The sequence below is a fragment of the Myxine glutinosa genome, chromosome 5 (assembly GCF_964187855.1).
Source record: "Myxine glutinosa chromosome 5, kmMyxGlut1.1, whole genome shotgun sequence".
In the NCBI taxonomy this organism is placed as follows: domain Eukaryota; kingdom Metazoa; phylum Chordata; class Myxini; order Myxiniformes; family Myxinidae; genus Myxine; species Myxine glutinosa.
The window spans coordinates 198,088,940-198,116,529 of NC_136265.1; the positions used below are offsets into that span (position 1 = coordinate 198,088,940).

The 27,590-nt window shown below is 46.3% G+C and overlaps 2 protein-coding genes across 3 annotated transcripts in view; both read left to right on the forward strand.

Moving 5' to 3' along the window:
• Positions 1-3,908, forward strand: part of TTC8 (tetratricopeptide repeat domain 8) — a 39,031-nt gene extending 35,123 nt beyond the window's left edge. For both annotated transcript variants that reach the window (XM_068115122.2, XM_068115123.2), the window contains 2 exons: positions 1,480-1,563; positions 3,052-3,908. In XM_068115122.2, coding sequence (XP_067971223.2) covers positions 1,480-1,563; positions 3,052-3,168 — 201 coding nt within the window. In that variant the 3' untranslated portion in view covers positions 3,169-3,908. The remainder of the gene's footprint in view (positions 1-1,479; positions 1,564-3,051) is intronic.
• Positions 3,909-12,379: 8,471 nt separating this feature from the next.
• On the forward strand, positions 12,380-27,426 carry MAD2L1BP (MAD2L1 binding protein). Its single transcript, XM_068118134.2, has 2 exons — positions 12,380-12,708; positions 26,258-27,426. The coding sequence occupies exons 1-2, from the start codon at positions 12,532-12,534 to the stop codon at positions 26,807-26,809; spliced, it is 729 nt and encodes a 242-aa protein (XP_067974235.2). The 5' UTR covers positions 12,380-12,531; the 3' UTR covers positions 26,810-27,426.
• Positions 27,427-27,590: the final 164 nt, after the last annotated feature.

Consider the following 27,590-nt stretch of genomic DNA (forward strand, 5'->3'; position numbering starts at 1 on the left):
TTATGAATCATTGCTCCCAACACTGTAAAGCCAAATTATCTCGAGAAAGTATTAATCCTTCACTCTTTCATTCCTCTTTACTCCCACCTCTGTAGCAAACTCCCTCACTCTCTTCAATCCCACTCCTCCCTCCAAGTCTTTAAAACAGCTGTTCACCTCCATCTCTTATCTTCACCCATCCAAAACCTTGATCTTTTCTACCCCCGCGAATTCATCCCAGATCCACTTTTCTGAAATACCAACTTCTTTCCTGGAAGTCCTTGCAGTGTCCATGTGTTTTGTTTTACCTCTCCCACCCCTCCCACCCTCTCCCCCCTTCCCACGCCTCCTCCCCCCAAGCCCTCTCCCTCCCACAGATCTCCCGATGTCCCTGTTCTCAAATGTTGTACTTGTGTGCTTCCCCCTCTCTCCCCATATTGTCTCCCGCTCCCTTCATTTCGTCTTATGTGTCCGTTTGTTTTTCTGTGATTGATGTATGGAATTGTTCCTCTTATCTAAGATAAAGGAAGACTCCGCTTTTGTTCACTTTTGTTTCTGTTTATTAAAACTCAAAAAGGTAGGGGATAACGTACTAATTCAAGATATTGACTAACTAACGAACTAATTAACTTTAACGAAGCCTCTCTGTTCAGCCGGTCGTGGCATGATCTGCGCCTCCTTTGTAGATCTTCTCCTTCGCTCTTGGCCAGCGCAGCTCTCTCTCTCGAAGTCCCATTTTCCTTATATTATGAATGTTCACTTCCATATATGTTATGGAACTTAAGACTCCACACAGACTCTCTCGGCCCAGACAGTGGAACAGTCTGCTTTCCATCTCAGAGAATTCTAAGGGCCATCTTAGACAGCTGTCAGTGATAAAACACCTTCTTATCTATCTTTTGTAGGTCATTCCTTGACCTGTGCACGCAAGCTCTGTTCTCCTACAGATTCCATTTCTACAGGGTTATACAAAACATACATTTGGAGAAAGAAATATATGAACACATACACTTTTGGTATTCTCCCACAGATGTTAGCTCTTACACGAGCCTCGATCTTGTATACAAAAAAAACAAACCTACATACACCATTCTTGTCTTTTTCGTTCAAAAAAATCCAGGTCAAATGAAACGGTCATTGCACAGATTAGGCAAAAATATATTTAAAATTGTGAATCCAACAAAATTGGTTTCATTCCAATCAGTAACCCACACACTAATTCAAACGGAAGTAGCCAATGTACTCTACATGGTAATAAATGGGTCTTTCTCTTGAAATTTTAACGATTTTTCAGCATCCCTCTGACAAGTCTGACGTCATCACCCAAATTTGTTAAATGTGTAAAGTGGGTTTGTTTGGTTGTTTTCCAGCTGGTGGTCAGATTTAACTCGATAACTTTAAAACTTTCCCGTTTTCTTGTGAAAGGTCAAGATCATTAAACGGAAGTGACAATTTCCTGTTCAACTTACAGGTGAAATAATCTGTTTAATTTCCTTTCAGGCCAAAGCATTGTTCCAGACCTCGTCGTCTTTGGCTCCACAACTGTACGAACCCCATTACAACTTCGCCTTACTTTCATATCAGGTGTGTATGATGGGATAAAGTAATGAAACCTTTTATTCACCTTGTGTGGCATTACTACCTGTAAACCAGAGCGAAGTTGATGGCACACAATCACAAATCCCCACGCTTCCCAGGTGAAGCAAAGTTGAAAGATGGCAAAAAGTTCCACCAGGAATTTCTCAATATCAAATCTAGACTGAAAAAATGCTTTCCCGTTTTGACCTCTGTGACCCCAAGTGTGACCCCCACCGCCTGTGTCATTAACCCGGGGTCGAATCCAAAAAAAATTGTTACATATTTCATGTGTCCCCTAATGTTGATTCTATGTACAAAGTTTCATTTTTAAATGTTAAAAATGTGCATGCAATTGCATTTTTGGTACTTGACCTTTTGACCCTGCCCCAGGGGGCGGGGCCAACAATTATACTGCTCTTGCACCCTCGTGCATTGTGGTGATGATAACTACCAGGATTGGTGACATTCTGCCCAATTGTTTAGGAATAGATAGCGTGACGGACAGACAGGCCCAGATGGAGCCGACCCGCCGAGACAGACGGATTCATCGCCAAGTCCTCTTGGACGAGTCACCTGTGCGAGAGAGGTCACGACTGCAGCGCACAATTCTTCAAACGTCCAATACTGCTTTGTCGACACTTTATCCTTGATGAACCCCCACAAAAAGTCGTCTGGAGTCATTAGATCTGGACTATGTGGTGGCAGGGGAAAATTATCGGGGGTAAAGCAACTTTCAGGCCATCCTGTACAATCTACAAGTCGCATCAAACTTCACCTGGAATTTTGTTTAAACGAAGCTTACATGTACATATTACTTGTTTGTTGTTTGTTTCATCCGTTTTGCGGTTCTGGAGATATTGAACCACCTTTAGAGGCCATTTCCCCCCCCCCCCCCCCCCCCAGGGTTGACCTTTTTTGGGCACCAGGGTCCCATTTTGAAGCAATGTTTTATGGCCGGATGCCCTTCCTGCCGCCAACCCTGTTAGTCGCACTCTTGCGACACACAGGGAATTACCAGTGAACTGGTACTCAATTTGCCGACCTCGGAAGGATGACAGGCTGAGTCAACCCCCCTGGTGTTAATTCAGCGATCGACCGGGATTCGAACCCAGGATCCTAGGATCCCAAGCCGGCACCCTAACCGCTAAGCCAACACCAGGCTCCTTTATTACTAAACCTCCCTTATTACGAAGCTCCATCTGTCTGTCTCCATCCGTCATGTTATCTCCTCCAAAACGGTTGTACAAAGATTCACTAAACTTGGTAGTTATGATCACCACATGGCACAAAGGTGCGAGAGCAGTATCATTTTGACCACGCCCCCCTGGGGTCCTGTGACGGGTTGAAAAGGTCAAATACCAAAAAATGTAACTACGGGCACATTTTAAAACATTTTTTTATGAAACTTTGTATGTGCAATCAACATTGTCCCAATTTTAATCCTGGATTTCCAGTCGCTGTCCCAACCTTGTCCAAGTGCATCATGTGCTGCAGGCTGGAGAGATGCAGACCAGTTATGTGTCGATCAAAAAATCCCTTGCTGCTTTTGCTACTCACACGGAATCCCTGGAACTTCTCCATCAACTTCAACAGCACTTCTCACTCCTGTAATTCCCGAAATAAAAGTTCTTCACATTTTAGGTCATATCTCGATTCTCGAAGAGATGAATTTATAAAATGGGTCGTGATGTCCGGATGTCTGTCTGTCCATCCGTCCGTTCACTTTTTGCTATTTTTGCTACTCCTCCCTTGTCACCCCACTGATTGTTTTGAAACTTGGTATATGAATACAAGGCCGTAGCCTGCACAATCGTTCCAGCTTCGATTTTTCGATTTCGATTCATAGGAGCTCCCCGGGGGGGGGGGGGGTTGGGGGGCGGGGTTGGGTGGAGGGTTACCCCTGAAACTTCGGACCCTACTCATTCCTTATGGATACAACCACCACAAGAGCAACCAATTGCTCTGAAATCTGATACGGACCTTTTACTCAATTGTCTGCAGGATCGCCCGGTCTTACATTTTCTGATTTCGTATTTTTCGAATTCGGATCATGGGGGTTCCCAGGAGGTGGGGAGTTGTCCTCTGAAGCTTCGGTCGGATCTTTTAATCGCCATGCCTAGTCAATGACGCACGTAAAGTTTCGAGTCAATCAATTTGGTGGTTTGAAAGATGTTTTTTTAGAGGTTTTAGGTTAAATCCAATATGGCTGCCAAACCTTGTGACCTATGATGTCATAAATTTAATATTTAAATAACATAACAAATATAACAAATGGGCCATATATCATGTGCATGCAATTCCAGATTTTTAGGATAAGGTATTGGATTAAAACATTTTTGGCTGGTATACCACTTTACCTGTGATGTCATCATTATCATGCTTTTTCCCCCATTGGGAGTACTTGACAATGTGCCAAGTTTCAAATTTTTCCATTTAGTGGTTTCTGAGAAATAATTTTTTTATTACTTTTGTTAATCCAAGATGGCTGCCGTACCACGTGACCTATGACATCACAATTATCATAAAAACTCCGGCCACCTTCGAGGGTGGAGGCATAAAAACACAAATCAAATTAATTCTCTATGGGATTACCTCTTGTACAGTTGCCCTTTACAGGGCAGCTCACCGGATGACAGGACTGGAGTAAAGCTTTCGGTACTCCCATTGTTTGATAACAGGGGGGAAACCATGGGGCAACCCTGCTGGGTCGGGTTGGGGTGGTGTGTATCGGGGTGGTGCTGCAGTGTCGTCCATCAGACGGCTGTCTCCTCAGGTTCATCTGAGGCACTTCCTTCGGTGTTTGCTTGGAAAATCATCACTCTAAAAGAGGTTTATCACCTGTCTCTGCTGTCATGTGAGATCCAGTGTCCGAACATCAGTATTGCAGCACTTTCTGAGATTCGTGGACCGGGCGGCTTTACCAGGCTGACCCACCAGCTGTTGTGGTGGATGTTAGCAGCGTTATTACCTCTATTGCTGCCCCTCCAATCAGCTGTGATCCACCGTAGTTTGTGGAAATACAGGCTACGGTAAACCAGTTTAAAAGGAGCAAAGCTCCTGGGATCTGTGGCATCCATGCTGAACTTCTCAAGGATGGTGGAAATGCTGCACTTGTTTTGCTGCATGCAGTTCTGTGCTCTATTTGGAGAACATGCATCATCCCAACTGATTGGAAGAGTAGCCATGTTGTCCCTCTTTGTAAAGGGAAGGGTGATCGCCAGGACTGCAACTACCAAGGGGGTGACACTGCTCTCAGTGCTGGGCAAAGTCTTTGCTCGGATAATTCTTGATGGGGTTCACCACCATCTGCTTGCTCACCAGTGCCCAGAACAGTCTGGCTTTATATTGTTGCGGATCCCGGGTTCATCGATGTACGAAGGGGGTTTTATGCCCTGCTCCCCCTCAAACTCCGGGTCCAGTGAGGCCGCGGTCCACGACTAAGTTCGTGTTTGACAGATTGCTAAGCAATTCCAATCGCCAATCTCCCAGTCACGCGTCGAAGAGTTTACTGGTCAAAATTCCAAATACCTTCAAGACACGTGCCGGGAGAAACCGGGGACCGAACCCTAGCTTCCACACACCTTATTCAATTGCGTGCCGAGGGGATTTCCACTGTGTGGAAAGCGGCGTTACCTGACGTGATTTATGAACCCGATTCGAGCCAAATTCCGCCCCGGATGATGCTAGGCCAATTGGTGAAAGGACGTACCGAACAGATTGGAAAGTAATCAAATGTACAGCCTTTTATTTTGAAGGCACAGAGAAACAGAGACGAATATTCAGCTTACCAATTCTTACCTAATAATAAACCCCACTGGCGCCTTCACACTCTGACACACTCACTCAGGGAATAACACTCTGGTTAAGGGTGTACCGATGTACGTGCTGGGATTGCCTCGCAAATGGCCACGTGGTCTGGTGTGCGCAGTTCGGTCCTCACGTGCAGCCTCGACGAGGTCAGGTCCGAAGGACGAACCGCCGCCTCGAAGTCGGCATGGACAAACTTAGCACAGGTGGGACAAACTGCCACGCAGGCAGACAAACTTCGGCTCAGGTGAGTCGTGGGAGAAGCCAACGCTTGCAGGTCAGCCCGATGTCGCAAGAGATCGGCACAGAATCGATTGGTGTTGATGAAGAACACAAAGGCCAAACACGTGTCGTTGGAGCTACGAAAAAGCAAGCGAGGTCTCGTCGTGGGCGTGGCGAAAAGGGCAAGAGCTCAGTTGTGTCCTCTGCGCTGCGAAATCCAAGGCAAAGAGAATGAAATTGCGATCCGCGTGGGCTTTTACCAGATCCGCCCACGCATGCAAAAATGTTCCACAGCCTCCCATTGGCTGAGGCTTGTCGCATCATGGCGACGAGTTCCCGGCTCGCCATTAGTCACCTGGGCCGTGCTTTTGGCCACGCCTCCCTGCTCATAGTAATGGCTTCCCTTAACCACACGGAGGTTTGAAATCCTGTCTAACTTCAACGCACATTTGGTTTTGATGACTACACAATGGGAAAGGGCTATTCTTTACATTCAATAAGACATAACTAACTACTGCAGGCTACATGTTGTCGTGCAATGAACTATAGGGGGTTTGCCCTTATGGCACAACCGCAACAGTATATGAGAGGTCAATTATTGACCGTATCCTTAGTCTTCGGGTTCTCACCGAACCAGGCGAGAATTTCAGCAGGGGCTGTTTGCAGCCTATGTTGATCTCCACAAAGCGTTCGATTTAGTGAATTTACACAGGATCAGTTACATCACATTTAAAACAGGCTCGGTCAGGGGACCTTCAATGGTGGAGAGCATCTGTGTCAGGGGTAAGCAAGGGCTTTTGGAAGAGATCCCAGTTTGCGTAGAGGAAGTGAAGAAACAGCTAGAAGGATTATAGGATGATAAAGATACAGAGCCGGATCGAAATGCATCCAAGAGTATTGCCGGAGGTGGCAGAGCAGATTAATGGAAGATTAATAACTAAAGCCCTTTGCGGTCAGGGCAACCCAAATTGCTCAGAGATCAAGTGACTTCATTTGCATATTTAATAAGTGAACGGGGAGGGAGAACAAAGGAAACTGAAGTGAACAAAGGACACAACCGTCGTCATGCCAGCTGGCTGGGTGTTGGTACCTCTGTCACCAACCACGGCACCTCAGCAAAGGTCTTCTGCGACCAACTGGGACTGACACAATCTGTCAATTTCCCGACCCGGATCTCGATCAACGGAGCATCTTCTCATCTAGACTTGATTATGACAAACTTTCCTGCAATTGTCTGCTGCTCTTCTTCTGCTCCAATCGGCTCATCTGATCATGTGCTTGTTAAAGTGGACATCTGGCCGTTCTCAGAGAGCCTCCTCAGCGTCGACGAGTCTGGCATTTCACTCAGGCCAACTGGCACGGTCTTCAAGGAGCCATCAAACATCCGGACTGGTCTCCCATCTCTACTGCCTCTAACATCAACTCATCCTGGGAATTCTTCCAAAGTAACCTGCTCTCTCTCATGCACAGTATTCAGAACAATTTGTATTCAGACCAGGTCATTCTACTCTGGACGTGCTGCTTCTGCTGTCTCAACAATGGATGGAGGTCCTTAATGCCAAACAGGATATCAGAGCTGTCTCCCTTGACATATCTCATGCCTTCGATACGGTCTGGCCCTATTCACCAAACTCTCCTCCGATGGCATCCTATGGCTTGCAGACTTCCTATCTGGTCGCAGTCAACGTGTGGCCCTGAATGGAATTCTCTCATCTCCCCCTTCCTGTTCAGGCTGGAGTTCCTCAAGATAGCATTCTGGGCCCTGTGCTTTTTCTGGTCTTCATTAATGATCTCTACTACTCTCTTGAAAATCCTCTCTATCTCTTTACTGAAGACTCCACTCTCTGCCGCTCCATATCTCAACCCTCAGATCGGCAGGCAGCAGCCTCCTCATTCTCTGCAGAGCTGGACAAAATCACAGTCTTGTCAAACAAGTGGAACATGTCTTTCAATCCTGATAAATCTCACACTCTCACTTTGTCTCTCTGAAAAGGACTGTCTGGACAACCCTCCGATATACTTTCTCAACAATTCTCTTGAAGAAGTTATTTCACTCAATATTTTGGGTCTCACTATCTGTCATGATCTTTCCTGGGAAAACGACATTCCAAGCTGGCCTCCAAAGCCAGTCGTCGACTGGGCATCCGCCGTCCTGTAAAGTCCTTTCTGGGCACTTCTGAGCTCCTCACCACATACAAAGCTTTCATCCGCAGCTCAATGCAATACTGCTCTCCCCTCTGAGCTGGTGCTCCTGCCTTAGAACATCTAGCACACCTAGCTCAGCTTCATGCTGTTGAAACCAAAGTATTCTGAATCATTGGAATCTCCCGTGATGAAGCTGATTCTGAGGGCCTTTCTCTCGCTCACCGCAGGCAGGTAGGTGGTCTTTCTGTCTTCTATCGACTCCTCTCTGACCTTGCTCCCTCTGCTCTGTTTGTGCTCTGCCCCCAAAATATTCCTGCAGGATGCACAAGATCTGCCAGCAACCATCTTCTGGTAAAACTGCAAAAATCAAGACTCTCTGCTCACCTTCACTCTTTCATTCCTCTTTTCTTCCACCGCTGGAGCAAAATCCCACATCTCTTCAATCCCCCTCCTCCCACCAGATCTTTAAAACAGCTGTTCACTACCATCTCTTGTCTTCCCCCATCCAAAACCTTGATCTTTTCTACCGCCGGTAAAACACCCCAAATCCTCCTCTTTGAATCCCCAACTTCTTTCCTGAAATTCCCCGTCGTGTTCATTTGCTTTATACCGTGTACCCGTCCCTACTCCTCCAGCCTTACCCCTTCCACAGATCTACCGATGTCCCTGTTCTCTGCTGTTGTTGTGCTTGTGTGCTTCCCTCTCTCCCCTTCTTGGTCTCCCGCTCCCTTCATTGCATGTTTTATGTGTCTGTGCATGTTTTCATGTTTAAGTTGTTTTTATTTTTTGTTTGTTTTTTTGGTATACAAGATCGAGGCTCGAGGCTCGTGGAAAGGGTGGAAATACGAATGGTTCGGTGGATGTGCGGAGTATCGTTGAGAGAGAGGAAGACAAATGATGAATTGCGAAAGATGCTGGGAATAGAGCCGGTGATGGATGCTGTGAAGAGGAACAGGTTGAGATGGTTTGGTCATGTGTTGAGGAAGGATGAAAGTGACTGGTTGAGAAGAGTGATGGAAATGAATGTAGAAGGAAGTAGAGGACGGGGAAGACTGAGAAAGACTTGGCTAAAGATGGTGGAGGAAAAAATGCGGGCAAGGGGGTCAACAAGGGGGAGATGCAGAAAATAGGGCAAAATGGAGAAGATTGTCATGGGGACCGCAAGGCTAACCCACGCTCTAGCAGGGAAAATGGCCTTAAAAGGCATGCTGTTGTTGTTGTTGTTGTTGTTGTTGTATCGAGGCTCGTGAAAGAGCTAACATTAATCACACAAAAAGTCAAACCGACACACAAAACACAAAATAAGAGGAGTGGTAGACAAGATCGGGAGAGAGGGGGAAGCACACAAGCATAACATTAGGAACAGGGACATCAGGAGATCTGTGGGAGGGAGAGAGCTTTGGGGGTGGAGGCATGGGAAGGGGGGGGAGAGGTATAAAACACATGGACACTGCAAGGACTTCCAGGAAAGAAGTTGGAATTTCAAAAAAGTGGATCTGGGGTGAATTAGCGGGGGCAGAAAAGATCAAGCGGGGGTAGATCTATTAATTTGTGGGGGTAGATCTTTCCCAAGGATGGGGGAAGATAAGAGATGGTGGTGAACAGCTGTTTTAAAGACCTGGAGTGAGGAGTGGGATTGAAGGGAGTGGGGGAGTTTGTTCCAGAGGCGGAAGAAAAGGGGAATGAAAGAGTGAAGGTGAGTAGAGAGCTTAGATTTTGGCAGTTTAACAACAAGAGTGTTTCTGGCAGATCTTGTGTGACCTGTAGGAATATTTGGGGGACAGAGCACAGAGAGAGCTGGGGGAGCAAGGCCGGAGAGGAGTCTGTAGAAGACAGAAAGACCACCAACCTGCCTGCGGTGAGTGAGTGAAAGGCCCTCGGAGTTAGCTTCATCACAGGAGATTCCAGTGATTCTGAAATCTTTGGTTTCACCACCGTGAAGCCGAGCTAGGTGTGAGGCAGGATCACCGGCCCAGAGGGGGGAACAGTATTTCATTGAGCTGCGGATGAAAGCCTTGTATGTGGTGAGGAGCTCAGGTGTGCCAAGGAAGGACTTCGCACGACGGAGGATGCCCAGTCGGCGACTGGCTTTGGAGGCCAGCTTGTAAATGTGGTTTTCCCAAGAATGATCATGGCAGATAGTGAGACCCAAAAGCTTGAGTGACAGAACTTCTTGTAGAGGATTGTTGAGAAAGTAGATGGGAGGGTTTTCCAGTCGGTCTTTTCGGAGAGAGTTAGTAAGAGTGTGAGATTTGTCAGGATTGAAAGACATGTTCCACTTGTTTGACCAGTCTGTGATTTTGTCCTGGTCTGCAGAGAGTGAGGAGGCTGCACACTACCGATCCGAGGGATGAGGAATGGAGTAGCAGAGAGTAGAGTCATCATCAAAGAGATAGAAAGCATTTTCCAGAGAGTCGGAGAGATCATTGATGAAGACCAGAAAAAGCACAGGGCCCAGAACACTGCCTTGGGGAACTCCAGCCTAAACAGGAAGGGGAGATTAGAGAAATCCATTCAGGGCCGCACGTTGACTACGACCAGAGAGGAAGCCCGCAAGCCATGCGTGGAGATTTCCATGGATACCATAGGAGGAGAGTTTGGTGAGCAGAGCTGGGTGCCAGACCGTATCGAAGGCACGTGATATGTCAAGGGAGACAGCTCTGATTTCCTGTTTGACATTGAGGACCTCCATCCATTGTTGAGATAGCAGAAGCAGCATGTCCAGAGTAGAACGACCTGGTCTGAATCCAAATTGATGATCGGAGATCAAGCCATTGGAGAAGAGGAAGGATTTGATATCCAAAGCAATGATGGATTCCATGACTTTGCTGGTAATTGGGAGCAGGCTGATTGGTCTGTAGTTGCAAGGATCTGTTTTTGCACCTTTTTTGTGTAAAGTGGTAATTTTGGCTGATTTCCAAGATGCTGGCAGATGACCTTGAGCAAAAGAGAGGGTGAAAAGAGCAGAGAGAGGGTGAGATAGAGCGGCAGAGCAGGATTTTAGGAACCGTGGGCTGATGCCGTCAGGTCCAGTTGCAGAATTAGAGTCGAGGTTTGACAAAAACCTCTCCACCTTGTCAGGAGAGAAGGACACAGAGTCCAGGAGCAGTTGGGTTCGACTGGGCAAGGTGGGAACAGAGAGAGATGGGTTTGGGACACAATATTTTGAGGCAAACACAGAGTTGAGGCATTCGGCTTTGTCACGTGCGGTGTCAACTGTGTAGCCATTTGAGGTAAAGGAGGGGATGGAGGGGGAACAAACACCAGAAACGGATTTGACCAGACGCCACCAGGATTTGGAGGAAGGAGACAGGTTTGAGTGTGGAGAGATAGTGCTTCCTGGCACTCTTGAGGGTAGACACACACTTGTTCCGAGCTTGGTGGAAGCAACTGAGATTGCCTTCAGTTGGATTTGCCTTCCAAGAAGCAAAGGCAAGTTGTTTCAGGGTAACTGGCTCACCACAAGATTCAGTGTACCATGGACGGGAGGAAGGGTATGACAACTGAAGACTAAATGGGATAAATCTGTGCATGAGAGAGAGAGCAGTTTACTTTGGAAGAATTCCCAGGAAGAATTGATGTCAGAGGCAGTGGAGATGGGAGACCAGTCCAGATGATTGATGGCTGCTTGCAGACCGTGCCAGTCGGCCTGAGTGAAATGCCAGACTCGTCGACGCTGAGGAGGCTCTCTGAGAATGGCCAGAGGGATGTCCACTTTAACAAAGACATGATCAGAAGAACCGATTGGAGCAGAAGAAGAGCAGCAGACATTTGCAGGGAAGTTAAACACGAGTGTTAGCTCTTACACGAGCCTCGATTCGGTTTTCCAAAAAAAAAAAAAAAAAAATTATTTACATAGTTTATTCACAAAGATATGCGCCCCGGGGTATCGGCCAAACAAAATACACGGTATGTACTTTTAAGTTTTCTTCCGACGTTATATGAGACTGTTGCGACTTGAACAACGGTCGTTCCATAATGTGTCAACAACGTTCTGTCGAAACGACGCAAGTTGACTCGACGTAAATCAGCGACAATTAGTGTGTATTATTCACACCAAACAGTTATAAGAGATATGATAGCACTGATATTGTATTACGCAGGAAGAAATTGTTTCATGAATTCTGACATCACTAACACAAGTCACCAAGTAGCAATCAATACATGTTGTCGTCGTCAATGTGTGAGCACGCCGCCATGACTTAAGATCCTGAATTCAAACAGTTGCTGGATGCTGATGAGGACACTTTTCCAGCCCTAACCTATCAAATTTCACCTCATAATGATGTCATATGATTTGACGGAATTTGGATGCACGACACAACAAATATTACGAACAGTTTCACAGGCGGCAGTGGCCTTCAACTCGTTGCTAAGGAATTGTTTTCACCGCGCTAAAATGGCGGCGGCCGTTGCTACGCAGAAGTAATCCAAAGTTGCCGCCGCCTGTTGACGTTCACGTAAGAATAAAAGGGATAGTAAATCATTAAGTATCATTTATGTTGCGCAGTATTATTTTTCCTTTGACGTGAGATTTTAAAAACAATAACAACGAAAAAAAATAATACTTGCGGGAGGTCATCACATGGAGTGATGGAGTATTCTGATTGGAGCCGAAGTAACCAATCGCAGCGCTTCATCTAAATTTGAGTATCCCGTGTTCGTGTGGGAGGTTGGGTGGGTTGTCGCTTCTGCTCTCATTCCTTACCTTAACTCATTTGAATTTTTGACAAGGTTTAAGATCAAGAAACGTTCATAATTCTGGACAGGGCTCGTTGAAGAGCATTTGCTGGTGACGACATGCGCAGCCTTCGAAGCGAAGCGAGCGAGTGCCGCGTGGACCTGGCGGGACCCGTAGCATGCGGTGGACCCTTTCGCTTCGCCTGTGACGTCATCAAGTACGTGCTGTACGAGAGGGGACAGTTGCCAAGGCCGTACGATCAACTGGTGATGTTCGAGTCCCGGAGGAGACGTGAGGTAGGGTGTGCGAGGTGCTCCCGACGTTACCTGTCTGTTCGAATCCGCAGTAGTGTTTATCTCGCCCTGTTCGTGTTCCTCCAATAACCCCAGCCATGCAATACCTTCGCTACCTTAACCTCAGGAAGCCCTGCACGTTTAAACTTATAAGTTCCTACATGGATGGGTGGGAATACCAGTTAGCAAATAATGTAACTATTAAATATTTTTGACCAGGCATGGACAGCAGGTTCGTGAATGACTTGGGTAAAAAAAACCGTTCCCAGTCTGAATTTTGCTGTATCCGGTTAATGGCGAAACTACAAATGGGGATTCCGCGAATGCCACGGACGGAAACTTTTATGTAATTTCCTCATTCTGCTAAACTCAACTCAATACCTCTTGCCACTATTTTACCCATCACCATGGCATCAGTAGGTTAGGTAGTTGGTAGTAGGTAGGTAGGTAGTTGGTAGTAGGTAGGTGTAGTAGGTACCGTACCTGGTAAGACTTGGTAAAAGAGAAGAGCAGACAGTCCTCCCCAATGGCAATACCTGCATACAATACAATAAATGTCACAAGAAGCTTAAGGAAGTAACTATACGATGTGCTAGCTTAAGGCCTATTTTTAACTGGGCTTAACTAACATACGTTTTCACAGTAAGTGTGTAGTCTTCTAACTTCAGTCGCTGTCAGGCGCCAGGGCTGGTTCTCTGACTCTCCGGGCACGGCAGCTTCGTCCACCAGAAGAAGTTAGCTTGCAGTGATTAATTCGGTGAATTCCGTCTCAACTTTGGATATTTCCGGCCGTGAAAAACTATCCGTATTTCTAAACTAAATATGTAAACCGCTTATACCATATTTCTGGCCGTGAAAAACTATCCCGTACGGCCGCGAGATTTCTAAAAAATAATTCTTCGTCAATTTTAGAATATTTGACGCCGTTTTCACCGTCCGAAACGCGTAATAATAATTGGTTCTGGTGTTTGATGACGATTTTCGTTGAAGATAACGAGGTTGGTCTTAACGTATTTTAATTACTAATTAGAGGTTTCATGAGATTGTGAATCAAAGAACGACGGGTGAAACAAACTCCTATTGAACTTTTTCGCAATTGTTTTATGCAAACTTCCGCATCCGGTCGATGGCTGTCTCCAGCACTCCATCCAGTGAGCACTTTCATTTTAGAAATATTTTTGCAAATGCTCGACTCTCATTGGGTCCGGTGTTTGGTGACGTGTTTTGTTGAAGATAACCAGGCCCGTGCGGGGCGATGTTGGTCTTAAATTATTTTATTAATACATCGGAGGTGCATAAGATTGTGAATCAAACGACGACGGGTGAAAGAAACTCCTAATGAACGTTTTAAATTTGTTATGCATACTTCCGCCTCCGCAAGATGGCTGCGCCCACTGCGCTTCGGATTCTCGAGCCAAGGCAGAATCAGGTTTTCAACATAATACGTACTCGTTTATTGACAACACCGGCTTCGCCGGCTATAAAGTTAAATAACGGTTGTGTTGAGATATTATCAAACCAGCGAACCGTCATCATCTGTTCACTTCCGGATTCGGGAGCAAGATCCGTGTCGATCGCATTTCAAAATCATAATTGTATTGAGGAATTTCTGAAATCTCCTTCAGACACCTGCTGGGACCCCAAACCACTCCACAGAGGTTATTACATTTCCTTTTATTAAAATATGCAACTAAGATGGTTACTAAACGCTACCCCCCTGTCATATGACCAGATGCTCAGCTCTGATTGGTGGGCGTTTGTGGGGACATACATCCGGATATACAGACAGTCAGACAGACACTGTTCTAGACGGCTTTGCTCTACAAGGTACGCCGTAAAACATTTGACCCAAAACCATCCCATCTACTTTCTCAATAATCCTCTCCAAGAAGTTATGTCGCTCAAGCTTTTGGGTCTCACTACCTGCCATGATCTTTCTTGGGAAAACCACATTTCAAATCTGGCCTCCAAAGCCAGTCGCCGACTGGGCATCCTCCGTCGTGCGAAGTCCTTCCTCGGCACACCTTAGCTCCTCACCACATACAAGGCTTTCATCCGCAGCTCAATGGAATACTGCTCTCCCCTCTGGGCCGGTGCTCCTGCCTCACACCTAGATCGGCTTCATGCTGTTGAAGCCAAAGCTTTCAGAATCATTGGAATCTCCTGCGATGAAGCTAACTCCAAGGGCCTTTCACTCACTCACCGCAGGCAGGTTGGTGGTCTTTCTGTCTTTTACCGACTCCTCTCCGGCCTTGCTCCCCCAGCTCTCTCTGGGCTCTGTACCCCAAATATTCCTACAGGTCGCACAAGATCTGCCTGCAACCCTCTTGTGGTTAAACTGCCAAACTCTGGGCTCTCTGCTCACCTTCACTCTTTCATTCCCCTTTTCTCCCTCCTATGGAACAAACTCCCTCACTCTCTTCAATCCCACTCCTCCCTCCAGGTCTTTAAAACAGCTGTTCACCACCATCTCTTATCTTCCCCCATCCAAAACCTTGATCTTTTCTACCCCTGCTAATTCACCCCAGATCCACTTTTTTGAAATTCCAACTTCTTTCCTGGAAGTCCTTGCAGTGTCCATATGTTTTATACCTCTCCCACCTCCCCCCAAGCCCTCTCCCTCCCACAGTTCTCTCGATGTCCCTGCTTTCAAACATCACCACTTTCAAACATCACCATCACATCACCACCAACATCACCGCTTTGCACAAAAAAGGTGTAAAAACAGATCCCAGCAACTACAGACCAATCAGCCTTCTCCCAATTATCAGCAAAGTCATGGAATCCATCATTGCTTCAGGTATGAAATCTTTCCTCTTCTCCAATGGCTTGATCTCTGATCATCAATTTGGTTTCAGACCTGGACACTCTACTCTGGACATGCTGCTTCTGCTTTCTCAACAATGGATGGAGGTCCTCAATGCCAAACAGGAAATTAGAGCAGTCTCCCTTGACATATCACGTGCCTTCGATACGGTCTGGCACCCCGCTCTGCTCACCAAACTCTCCTCTTTTGGTATCCATGGAAATCTCTACGCATGGCTGGCGGACTTCCTCTCTAGTCGTAGTCAACGTGTGGCCCTGAATGGGTTTCTCTCATCTCCTCTTCCTGTTCAGGCTGGAGTTCCACAAGGCAGTGTTCTGGGCCCTGTGCTTTTTCTAGTCTTCATCAATGATCTCTCTGACTCTCTTGAAAATCCTCTGTATCTCTTTGCTGATGACTCTACTCTCTGTCACTCCATTCTTCATCCCTCAGATCAGCAGTCTGCAGCCTCCTCACTCTCTGCAGACCTGGACAAAATCACAGACTGGGCAAACAAGTGGAACATGTCTTTCAATCCTGACAAATCTCACACTCTTACGATGTCTCTCCGAAAAGACCGACTGGACAACCCTCCCATCCACTTTCTGAATAATCCTCTCCAAGAAGTTCTGTCACTCAAGCTTTTGGGTCTCACTATCTGCCATGATCTTTCCTGGGAAAACCACATTTCAAATCTGGCCTCCAAAGCCAGTCGCCGACTGGGCATCCTCCGTCGTGCGAAGTCCTTCCTTGGCACACCTGAGCTCCTCACCACATACAAGGCTTTCATCCGCAGCTCAATGGAATACTGCTCTCCCCTCTGGGCTGGTGCTCCTGCCTCACACCTAGCTCGTCTTCACGCTGTTGAAACCAAAGCATTCAGAATCATTGGAATCTCCCGCGATGAAGCTAACTCCAAGGGCCTCTCACTCACTCACCGCAGGCAGGTTGGTGGTCTTTCCGTCTTCTACCGACTCCTCTCTGGCCTTGCCCCCCCAGCTCTCTCTGGGCTCTGTCCCGCAAATATTCCTACAGGTCGCACAAGATCTGCCTGCAACCCTCTTATGATCAAACTGCCAAAATCAAGACTCTCTGCTCACCTTCACTCCTTCATTCCTCTTTTCTCCCGCCTCTGGAACAAACTCCCTCACTCTCTTCAATCCCACTCCACCCTCCAGGTCTTTAAAACAGCTGTTCACCACCATCTCTTATCTTCCCCCATCCAAAACCTTGATCTTTTCTACCCCTGCTAATTTCACCCCAATTCCACTTTTTTGAAATACCAACTTCTGTCCTGGAAGTCCTTGGTGTCCTTGTGTTTTATACTTCTCCCTGCCTTCCTTCCCACGCCTCCTCCCCCCAAGCCCTCTCCCTTCCACACATCTCCCTGCTCTCAAATGTTGTGTTTGTGTCCTTCCCCTTCTCTCCCCATCTTGTCTACCGCTCCCCTTATTTTTGTGTTTTATGTGTAGGTTTGAAGGGGAGGGTTGAGGACTTTAGGTGGAGGGAGGGGGATACGGGGTGTTGCGGTGACGACGACCAGCCTAACAGGAAAAAGCCCTCTGGAAAAAAAAAATTCACTGCACTATTTGTAAATGTCAGGCATACATGCTCGATCGATCATTCATATGATGAGGAAGAATGAATGAATGAATGATCATTTTAATGCCATTTCCCCGCTAGAGCGGGGGTTAGCCTTGCGGGCCCCATGACAATGATGGTTCCCTGTTTGAGGCAATGTTTTTATGGCCGGATGCCCTTCCTGACGCCAACCCTTGGTCACGCTCTCACGATGCCCAGGGATACCGTGTACCTAAATCGGGGTACACACCGTGATCATTCATCCCAGCAAGCTGGTACTCGATTTGCTGACCTCGGAAGGATGACAGGCTGAGTCAACTCCCCTGGCGTTAATTCAGCGATTGACTGGGATTCGAACCCAGGATCCTAGGATCCCAAGGCGGCACCCTAACCGCTAAGCCAACACCAGGCTCATATGATGAGGAAGAACCCACAATTTTGAAGTTAAAGGTCATTTAAGGTCAAATTTTGTATTTTTTTAGGGGGATTTTGCATTAATTTTAACTGCATTTGATAGATATATCCCTAAAACTATCTTTATTATCAGGTAAATGCACCCAGCCTATATAAATTAACAGGTAACTTAGCATCTTACACCTGCATGTACATCATAATGAAACACAAAAGTGTTATTTTCTCAAAATGGTTCATTGTGTGAAAGATGTGTATATACAAAGTTGTTTGCACAATCAATCTTTTTATGTGAACATGTTTTCAGAATCCTACACATACAATACGCATACAATCCCTGTCACTGTTAAAATTAAAACAATCACAATGTTTGTAATAAACACTTATTTTTAACCTATGTGATATATTGCATAGCACCCCTCTCCATTTAGACCTTTGCACATCCATTTGGACCTTTTCAGACCCATTTAGGATTTTTTTCGGACCCATGTGGCCCTTTTCGGGCCCTTTTCAGACCCCATGTGGACCTTTTCGGACCAACCTATCTTTTTAGACCCATGCAGGATCCGAATCTGGATCCGGATACAATGGGGCCAAAAACGATATACAGTATAACACAATATTTCAAAAAGTTGTGGACGAGTTGTGACAAAACTCGGTGGATGAGTTGGTTAGGGTACAAGAACAAGCTGATTAGATTTTAGTTAATGTCCAGATCAAGACCTCGCCAAAGCCAAAACCTTGATCTTTTCTACCCCCGCTAATTTAACCCCAAATCCACTTTTTTGAGGTGACTTTTGTCTTCTTTCCTGGAAGTCCTTGGTGTCCTTGCGTTTTATACCTATCCTGCCCCCCCCCCCCAGGCCCTCTCCCTCCCACACATCTCCCGATGTCCCTGCTCTCAAATGTTGTGTTTGTGTGCTTCCTCCCCTTCTCTCCCCATCTTGTCGACCGCTCCCCTTTTTATATGCTTTGTTTTCTTGTTTGTTTGATTTGTTTGTTTGATAAATGTTAGCTCTTTCACGAGCCTCGACTCTGTGTACAAAAAAAAAAAAAAAAAAATCCGGTCTATCAGTGGGATACAAATTGTAAACCGTTCTGCCTGGCAGAGGTACACTACATGACCAAAAGTATGTGGACACCTGAACGTCACATCTCATTCCAAAATCATGGGCATTAATATGGAGTTGGTCCCCCCTTTGCTGCTAAAACAGCCTCCACTCTTCCGGGAAGACTTTTTAAAAATTTTTTTTTTTTTTTTTTTTTTTTTTTTTTTGTATACAGAATCGAGGCTTGTGAAAGAGCTAACGTTTATTTCACAAACAAATCAAACAGACAAACAAAATATATAAAAGGAGGGAGCGGTAGACAAGATGGGGAGAGAAGAGAAAGCACACAAACACAACATTTGAGAGCAGGGACATCGGGAGATGTGTGGGAGGGAGAGGGCTTGGGGGGGGGGGGTGGGAGCAGTATAAAACACAAGGACACCAAGGACTTCCAGGACAGAAGTTGGTATTTCGAAAAGTGGATTTTTGGTGAAATTAGCGTGGGTAGAAAAGATCAAGGTTTTGGATGGGGGAAGATAAGAGATGGTGGTGAACATCTGTTTTAAAGACCTGGAGGGAGGAGTGGGATTGAAGAGAGTGAGGGAGTTTGTTCCAGAGGCGGGAGAAAAGGGGAATGAAGGCGTGAAGGTGAGCAGAGAGTCTTGATTTTGGCAGTTTAACCATAAGAGGGTTGTATGCAGATCTTGTGCAACCTGTAGGAATATTTGGGGGACAGAGCCCAGAGAGACCTGGGGGGGGGGCAAGGCCGGAGAGGAGTCGGTAGAAGACGGAAAGACCACCAACCTGCCTGCGGTGAGTGAGTGAAAGGCCCTTGGAGTTAGCTTCATCGCGGGAGATTCCAATGATTCTGAACGCTTTGGATTCAACAGCGTGAAGACGAGCTAGGTGTAAGGCAGGAGCACCAGCCCAGAGGGGAGAGCAGTATTCCATTGAGCTGCAGATGAAAGCCTTGTATGTGGTGAGGAGCTCAGGTGTGCCAAGGAAGGACTTCGCACAAAGGAGGATGCCCAGTCGGCGACTGGCTTTGGAAGCCAGATTTGAAATGTGGTTTTCCCAGGAAAGATCATGGCAGATAGTGAGACCCAAAAGTTTGAGTGACAGAACTTCTTGGAGAGGATTATTCAGAAAGTGGATGGGAGGGTTGTCCAGTCGGTCTTTTCGGAGAGACATCGTAAGAGTGTGAGATTTGTCAGGATTGAAAGACATTTTCCACTTGTTTGCCCAGTCTGTGATTTTGTCCAGGTCTGCAGAGTGTGAGGAGGCTGCAGACTGCCGATCTGAGGGATGAGGAATGGAGCGACAGAGAGAAGAGTCATCAGCAAAGAGATAGAGAGGATTTTCAAGAGAGTCAGAGAGATCATTGATGAAGACCAGAAAAAGCACAGGGCCCAGAACACTGCCTTGGGGAACTCCAGCCTGAACAGGAAAAGGAGATGAGAGAAACCCATTCAGGGCCACACGTTGACTATGGCTAGAGAGGAAGTCCGCCAGCCATGCGTGGAGATTTCCATGGATACCAAAGGAGGAGAGTTTGGTGAGCAGAGCGGGGTGCGAGACCGTATCGAAGGCACGTGATATTTCGAGGGAGACAGCTCTAATTTCCTGTTTGGCATTGAGGACCTCCATCCATTGTTGAGAAAGCAGAAGCAGCATGTCCAGAGTAGAGTACCCAGGTCTGAAACCAAATTGATGATCAGAGATCAAGCCATTGGAGAAGAGGAAAGATTTCATATCTGAAGCAATGATGGATTCCATGACTTTGCTGATAATTGGGAGAAGGCTGATTGGTCTGTAGTTGCTAGGATCTGTTTTTGCAACTTTTTTGTGTAAAGCGGTGATGTTGGCTGATTTCCAAGCAGATGGCAGATGACCTTGAGCAAAAGAGAGGGTGAAGAGAACAGAGAGAGGGAGTGAAAGAGCGGAAGAACAGGATTTTAGGACCCGTGGGCTGATGCCGTCAGGTCCAGTTGCAGAATCAGAGTCGAGGGTTGACAGAAACTTTTCCACCTTGTCAGGAGGAAAGGACACAGAGTCCAGGAGCAGCTGGGTTCGACTGGGTACGGTGGGTACAGAGAGGGATGGGTTTGGGACACAAGATTTAGAGGCAAACACAGAGTTGTGGCATTCAGCTTTTTCACGTGCGGAGTCAGCCGTGTAGCTGTTTGAGGTGAGGGAGGGGATGGAGGGGGAACAAACACCAGAAACAGATTTGACCAGACGCCACCAGGATTTGGAAGAGGGAGACAGATAAGAGAGTTCGGTCTTGAGAACGGAGAGATATTGTTTCCTGGCTCTCCTGAGGGTGGACACATACTTGTTTCGGGCTTTGTGAAAGGAAATGAGATTTCCTTCTGTTGGATTTGCTTTCCAGGAGACGAAGGCAAGTTGTTTCTGGGCAACAGCCTCACCACAAGATTCCGTGTACCATGGACAGGAGGAAGGGTATGACAACTGAAGACGAGATGGGATAAATCTGTGCATGAGAGAGAGCAGTTTACTTTGGAAGAATTCCCAGGATGAGTTGATGTCAGAGGCGGTAGAGATGGGAGACCAGTCCAGATGATTGATTGCTGCTTGAAGACCGTGCCAGTTGGCCTGAGTGAAATGCCAGACTCGTCGACGCTGAGGAGGCTCTCTGAGAATGGTCAGAGAGATGTCCACTTTAACAAGCACATGATCAGATGAGCCGATTGGAGCAGAAGAAGAGCAGCAGACATTTTCAGGGAAGTTAGTCATAACCAAGTCCAGAAGAGAAGACGCTCCGTTGACTGAGATCCGGGTCGGGAAATTGACAGATTGTGTCAGTGTTGTTTCTACTGGATGTTGTTTCCATCTAGTTTCCACTAGATGTTGGAACATTGTTGCAGGGATTTGCTTCCATTCAGCCTCAAGAGTATTAGTGAGGCCGGGTACTGATGTTGGGCGATTAGGCCTGCCTCGCATGCCAATTTTTAATTTTTTTTGTATATAAGATCGAGGCTCGTGTAAGAGCTAACATTAATCACAAAAAAAAAAACCAACACATAAAACATATAATAAAGGGAGCGGGAGATAAGATGGGGAGAGGGAGGGAAGCACACAAGCATAACATTAGGAACAGGGACATCGGGAGATCTATGGGAGGGAGAGGGCTTTGGGGGTGGAGGCATGGGAAGGGGGGGGGGGGGCGGGGGGGAGAGAGGTATAAAACACATGGACACTGCTCGGACTTCCAGGAAAGAAGTTTGTATTTCAAAAAAGTGTTTCTCGGGTGAATTAACAGGGGTAGAAAAGATCAAGGTTTTGGATGGGGAAAGATAAGAGATGGTGGTGAACAGCTGTTTTAAAGAACTGGAGGGAGGAGTGGGATTGAAGAGATTGTGGTTTTGATTGTGTCGTCTAATGTGGTTTTGATTCCAGACCCGACTGTAAATTCCAGAATTGGTGTTTATTAGGCAGAGTGTGACAAAACTGTGGATGTTAAATTAGGTGTTTAGTCTAGTCTGCTCAAGTTAGGTCGTGGACCTTAAAGAGCCCAGTGATTTAATGAAGAATAGGTGAGTTATCAAATTGTCAGAGTGAATAGTCGGTGAAGCATCTGCAACAAATTACAAATTCCCATATAAATCTCCTTCAGTTGAATGTTGGGCCTGACCATCCAGTTAGTGAAAGACTTGGGCTGAAAACATTATTGGGTGACCTCACAACTCGGTAGGAATAATTGGGGCCATTAAAGAAGGGACAGAGGTAAAAAGTCATAAAAGTGAACAATTTTTTTTTATTAACCAGACTGGGTGGTGTAATGTTTGGAGAGTCCGCTCTGAGTCTGGGATGTCGGTGGTTCAAACCCTGGCTGAGTCGTACCAAAGACTTAAAAACGGTATGTGCTGCTTCCTTGCTTGAATCTCAGGATCTTTTTTGTATACAAAATGAGGCTCGTGGAAGAGTTAGTACACTGAAATAAAAGGTGGCTGGCTTGAGATCTTAGGATCTTGCTTTTGAGCCCCTGTCAGCCGTTGAATTAACACCAGGTAGGTTAACTCAGCCTGTCATCCTTCCGAGGTCGGAAAATGAGTACCAGATGACTGGTTATAGTGAGGCATTGCATAAGCGGCAGTCGTGCCCCCAAAAAATGATGCAAGCAGCAGCCACAGGCTGCACATGAACCACTATCAGCCATGGCGGTGTAACAATACGAGTTTCCTTACTTCAACGTAATAGGCCATGAGGCCCATCAAAGCCTGTGCTATGGTTGCCAAACGACAGTTGTTTGTCCGTGCTTTCCTTTTCTTTTCTTTTTTTGTCGTCCCCACCCTCACCCCAAAGCCCACCCCCTTCCAGATTTTGTTTTTCCTTCCTGAGAGATTGCTTTTATATCCATGTTGTCCACCGCATGTGTCCTACCCTACTTATCATCACTCCCCACACTCCCTGTTTTATCCTTCAACCCCTTTGTTGGTGTTTCCCCCTCCTCCCACTCTCTTTCTCTCTACTGTTCCTTTTATTCTGTTGCGTCCTGATCCGTTAAAAAAAAAAAAAAAAAAAAAAACTGATCCTTGTATACAAAAATAAAGTGCATTTTCATCGAATCAATTGAACTTTCCTTTCATACAACTTTGCATCGCTATATCCGGATATCGTTATCATTGAATCCATCACTGATGCACAAACTTCGCCGATTAAGGGCTGGAATGGGTATTCGGTGATATTTATTAATCTTCTACCCGGAAGGGACCGTAGGTTTGCTCTCCATCAGCCCATCCCACCTGTGGTTTTCTTCACCTTTTTTTCATACCTTTTAACATATTGTTGTGTCGATGGGGTAGTGAGATGTAGAGCAGATAGAGCTGAGTAGGTAACATGCTTCGAGGTGTCGTGGTAAGGAAAACTACCTGTAATAAGTTCTTCATGTGTAGGCGTTTTGTCGGTTAAGATGTCTACTTGTGAATCTACCAGGAGGTTCGTGTGTTAAGTAGAGTTAGGGATTAAAGAGTAGCGCCCCTGTGTGTCCTCACCTGGTTGGCCAAACCTTTGTCCCTTTTGGCACCGCACACCACATCGACATTCCGGCGGATCCTTAGTGCAACAATAAATAACGCCCTCCCCCCTGACATGATTTAGGAAGAAACCAGGCCAGGACACCGCCGAATGGCCGCCGCCATCTACACCTCCGACAGGCCTATCCACCTCAAATAGCACGCGCTATGACACCAGGAGCAAGGAGCGCGAGTGGGAGTGACGCAGTGGGCGTGCACCTGGGCGAGTCGGTGGAGGAGACTGATTGGTTGGCAGCGCACCAAGGCTGACGTCATGAAGAAGCAGATATTAACGAGTGCCGAACGCCATTTTTTTGAGTGACGAGTGGAGTAGAGGGCAGTTCGTTTGAGAGTTGAGTTGGTTTGAGGAGTTGGTTCGAGTGAGTGACTCGGCGAGCAGTTCATTTCAGGAGTTGGTTTTCCGATCAGATTCCTGGCAGATTCCTGGCCCTGGCGGTCCCGGTGCGATCCCGAGTTGAGAGAGTCCTGGCCCTGGTTGAGTTCAGAGTTGGCTTGCTGGTTGAGTTGGCTTGAGAGTTGGCTTGCTGGTTGAGTTGGCTTGAGAGTTGGCTTGTGAGTCCGAGCCCGAGTGGAGTTCGCTTGCTTCATGCAGCCCTGCGTTGGACCTTTGGTGCACGGACCTCGTGGGGGTCGACGAGGAGCCTGGAGTGGGCGCTGGCCCGGGCCTTCGCGGTGCTGGGGCACTGGAGCAAGGGACCTCGTGGTGTGCAGCGGAGATTGGACGGACAAGACAGATAAGACCACACGCCACGTACACTACATAACGAACGTGTTATTTTCGTGATTCATATCCTCTCGTCTTGTATTTGATATCTGGTGTGCGGGATGCCGATTTAGGAATTGGATTTACCGGCGCGTGCTTTTCCTGTCCCTGCCTTTCCTTTTAATAAACCCTTGTATTATTTTCCTTTCCCATTCAAACCTGTGCCCGCTTGAGTTGATTGCCCCTTACAGGACCGGAGCTACGCCGGCGCGCTGCAGTTAAGTGCTTTCGCTGCAGCCTCCATTTTCCTTCTTCCTCCTGCGCGACTATAGCCGAATCCGTGTTTGAGTAGTTGCCTCCGAATAAGACCGTTTAGGCCATCCACGACTCTGGTGTTAACCGGAGTTGCCCGACAATATTCAACTGAAACTTGGTATATGACTTTATTATGATAAGTTACCAAATAAGTTTGGATTTTGGGGCATTTCACCAATTTTTTCATGGATTTGTGCCTTTTTTGAACTTAGAAAATATCACATATTATACATGGATCAGTTTTCCAGACTTTTCTCCCTTACCCTTTAACATATTGAACTGAAACTTGGTAGGGAACATGGATTGCAAAGTAATTCTCCTTCTTGTTCGAAATTGGTCAGATATTAAGGCAAAGAATCGTTACATAATCTTTGAGATTAAATTGAGGATACCAGCAACGGTACCCGCCCTGCGGGCGGAGCTTCAAATGGGAAGCCGAAATGAAAAGGCACATTCTTGTTCACCAGATCTGCATTCCTCGGACTGCCTCCGAGACTGGTGTGCAGCTGTGTCACGTACTTGTTCCTGCCTCCGATAATCCTCGTTTAGGCGAGCCTTCTTTCTTGCAACAGGTTCCTTGGACGTTTTCGTTAATGAGGCTTTCCGTTTGGGAGGCATTTTACCGGTTTATCTGAAACGGTACCCACCCAGAAACACGTACCAGAGAAAACAAATCGTTTTGGCAATGGTCTCTCCAATATTGTACCCGTTTGTGACGTTTGTCACATTTGTCACATTGTCTCCAGTACCCGTTTGTGACGATGTTTTCATTGTGACGAAAATATTCGAATTCGAATTTATTTATTCGTATTTATTCGAATTGTACGAATATGTGAATTGTGATTGTGTTTCATTGTGATGTTTGTGCGGCGACGGGCGGTGTGTACAAAGGGCAGTGGACTTGATCAACACGAGCTGATGACTCGCGCTTACTGGGAATTCCATGTTCGTGGGACACTGTCTCAGTGTCTCAAGCCCCAGTCCTCATCACGGATGGGGCTCAGCGGTTTACCCGAGCCTGGCGGCGAAGGGCAAGGTACACGCTGGCCCGTCCAGTGTAGCGCGCGTTCGGCCCCGGACATCGAAGGACATTAAACATTAAACGTTCATTAAAGGATTACGAAACGAAAAACATTACGAAATTACGTTCACACCGTCACGTCAAACACTACCGTGAACACATACATCGTCACAACATCGTCACAATGAGAACATCGTCACAATGAACGCGATGCGAACGCGAATGTTATGCGGGAGTCCAAACCTGAGAATGCTGGAGACCAAAGCTGAAATTGGGAAAACTAAATAGCCTATTTTACTCACAGGGGTCCCAGGATTACCCACCCAAAATATCTTTGCGATCGGTTGAGCAGTTTTTACGGTACCTTTGAACAGACACACGGACATTTGGTGAATTATAGTAAGATGAAGTTTTGGGAAGTGTACATAAGGTGGGATGCATTGAAGAGAGGAATTCCATCATTTTCTGACATCCTCTTGTATTATTTTAAGAAACTCTTTGTAAAATCACCTTGAGAATGCAATTCATTTTTTTTGGTCATAAATGTTTATTCATAACACAAGCATGTTTGACTCGGTATGTGTTTTATGTGATGGATGTGTGCATTTCCAGATCCAAGACGTAGATACAGTAGCGGAGGCAAGGCCGTTTGGCGCATCCCATGTTACACATGGTGGTCGTCAAGCTGTGCAGATGCTTGCTAACATGAGCGATCTTTTTGAGCATCTGGAAACTCTGTTCTTCATTTCAGTGGTGCCGAGAATGTTGCTTCTGATCGGCGGTGGTCTCATGAGCCCACGCGAGGTTCACGAACTCGACATGAGAGAGATGCACGTGGCAAGCAACGCCGAGTTACATCCCGGTCATTGTTCACGCGAGATATTCCGGGAGATTTTTCGGCAGGACTTGTTTGGTGCTCTACCTCCAGGTGCACCCACCACCACTGCGGTCATGTTCCTGGCGCAAAGGGATTGTGATGTGGAATGGTTTCATCCCAAACTTTCGTTCCGTGAGCCGTTTCGTGGAATGCGCCGCAACATCCGACTCGTCAGTTCACCGGATGCTCATGGAGAGACGACTGCGACCAACGGAGCAATGATTCAGCTCGATGGAGGAGACTTTGTATGGTTTCAAGCACCTTTGTTGCTGAAAGGTTTTCAATAACATCCAAATTCCAGGATCACAGATCACTTCTCTCTTTTTTTCAGTCTGTAGAACTGCTTTTTTTAGAGACTTTGATCCGACTATCCCCCCTGGTGGGAACACTGTCACATCATAACCATCCTTATCCAATAACACGACCTCAACCAACCTTCGTGCGTTGAGCTTGGCGTTTCCTCCCCTCTTTTCTTTTCCAGGTTGATCATTCCATCGCCTGTCCATCTCTAGTCCCATGCACACATTTTTTTTAAACCTTGCATCGTCTTTTTCTTTATCCTTGGTCTTGTAAAAAATTAGATTAAAGTAAAATTTGATTACTTTAATTGTATTAAAGTATTTTTAAAAAATTAGGGTTCACAGAATGCCTTACATGTTTGGCTGGGTATACATGTCTTGTGAAAAAGGACAAGGGAAGGATCTTTTAAACTCTTGCTTTGCGTTTTCAAGCACAATGTATATTTCCAAGCGAGCCACCATTTTGTCTAAATCTCTATATTCCCCCAAATATTTTGTCCAAGTATTGCTAAACTGGAGGATTTTGGAAGTGCAAACAAGACGATTTGTGTTCTCATGTTGAAATATATAATTCAATGGAAATAAAAGTTTTAAAGGCTGCAGAGAAAAAAAAAACATTGAATCTTAAGTTTACCACTGTTGATGCACCGTCATTTACATCACCTTATTTGACATGTTATTTTAGTTCTTCATGTCTGTGTCGTTTGAAATTCTTAAAAACAGTACTTTTCCTGTTTGGAATGATTTAAGGAGGCTCACCGTGAAGTCA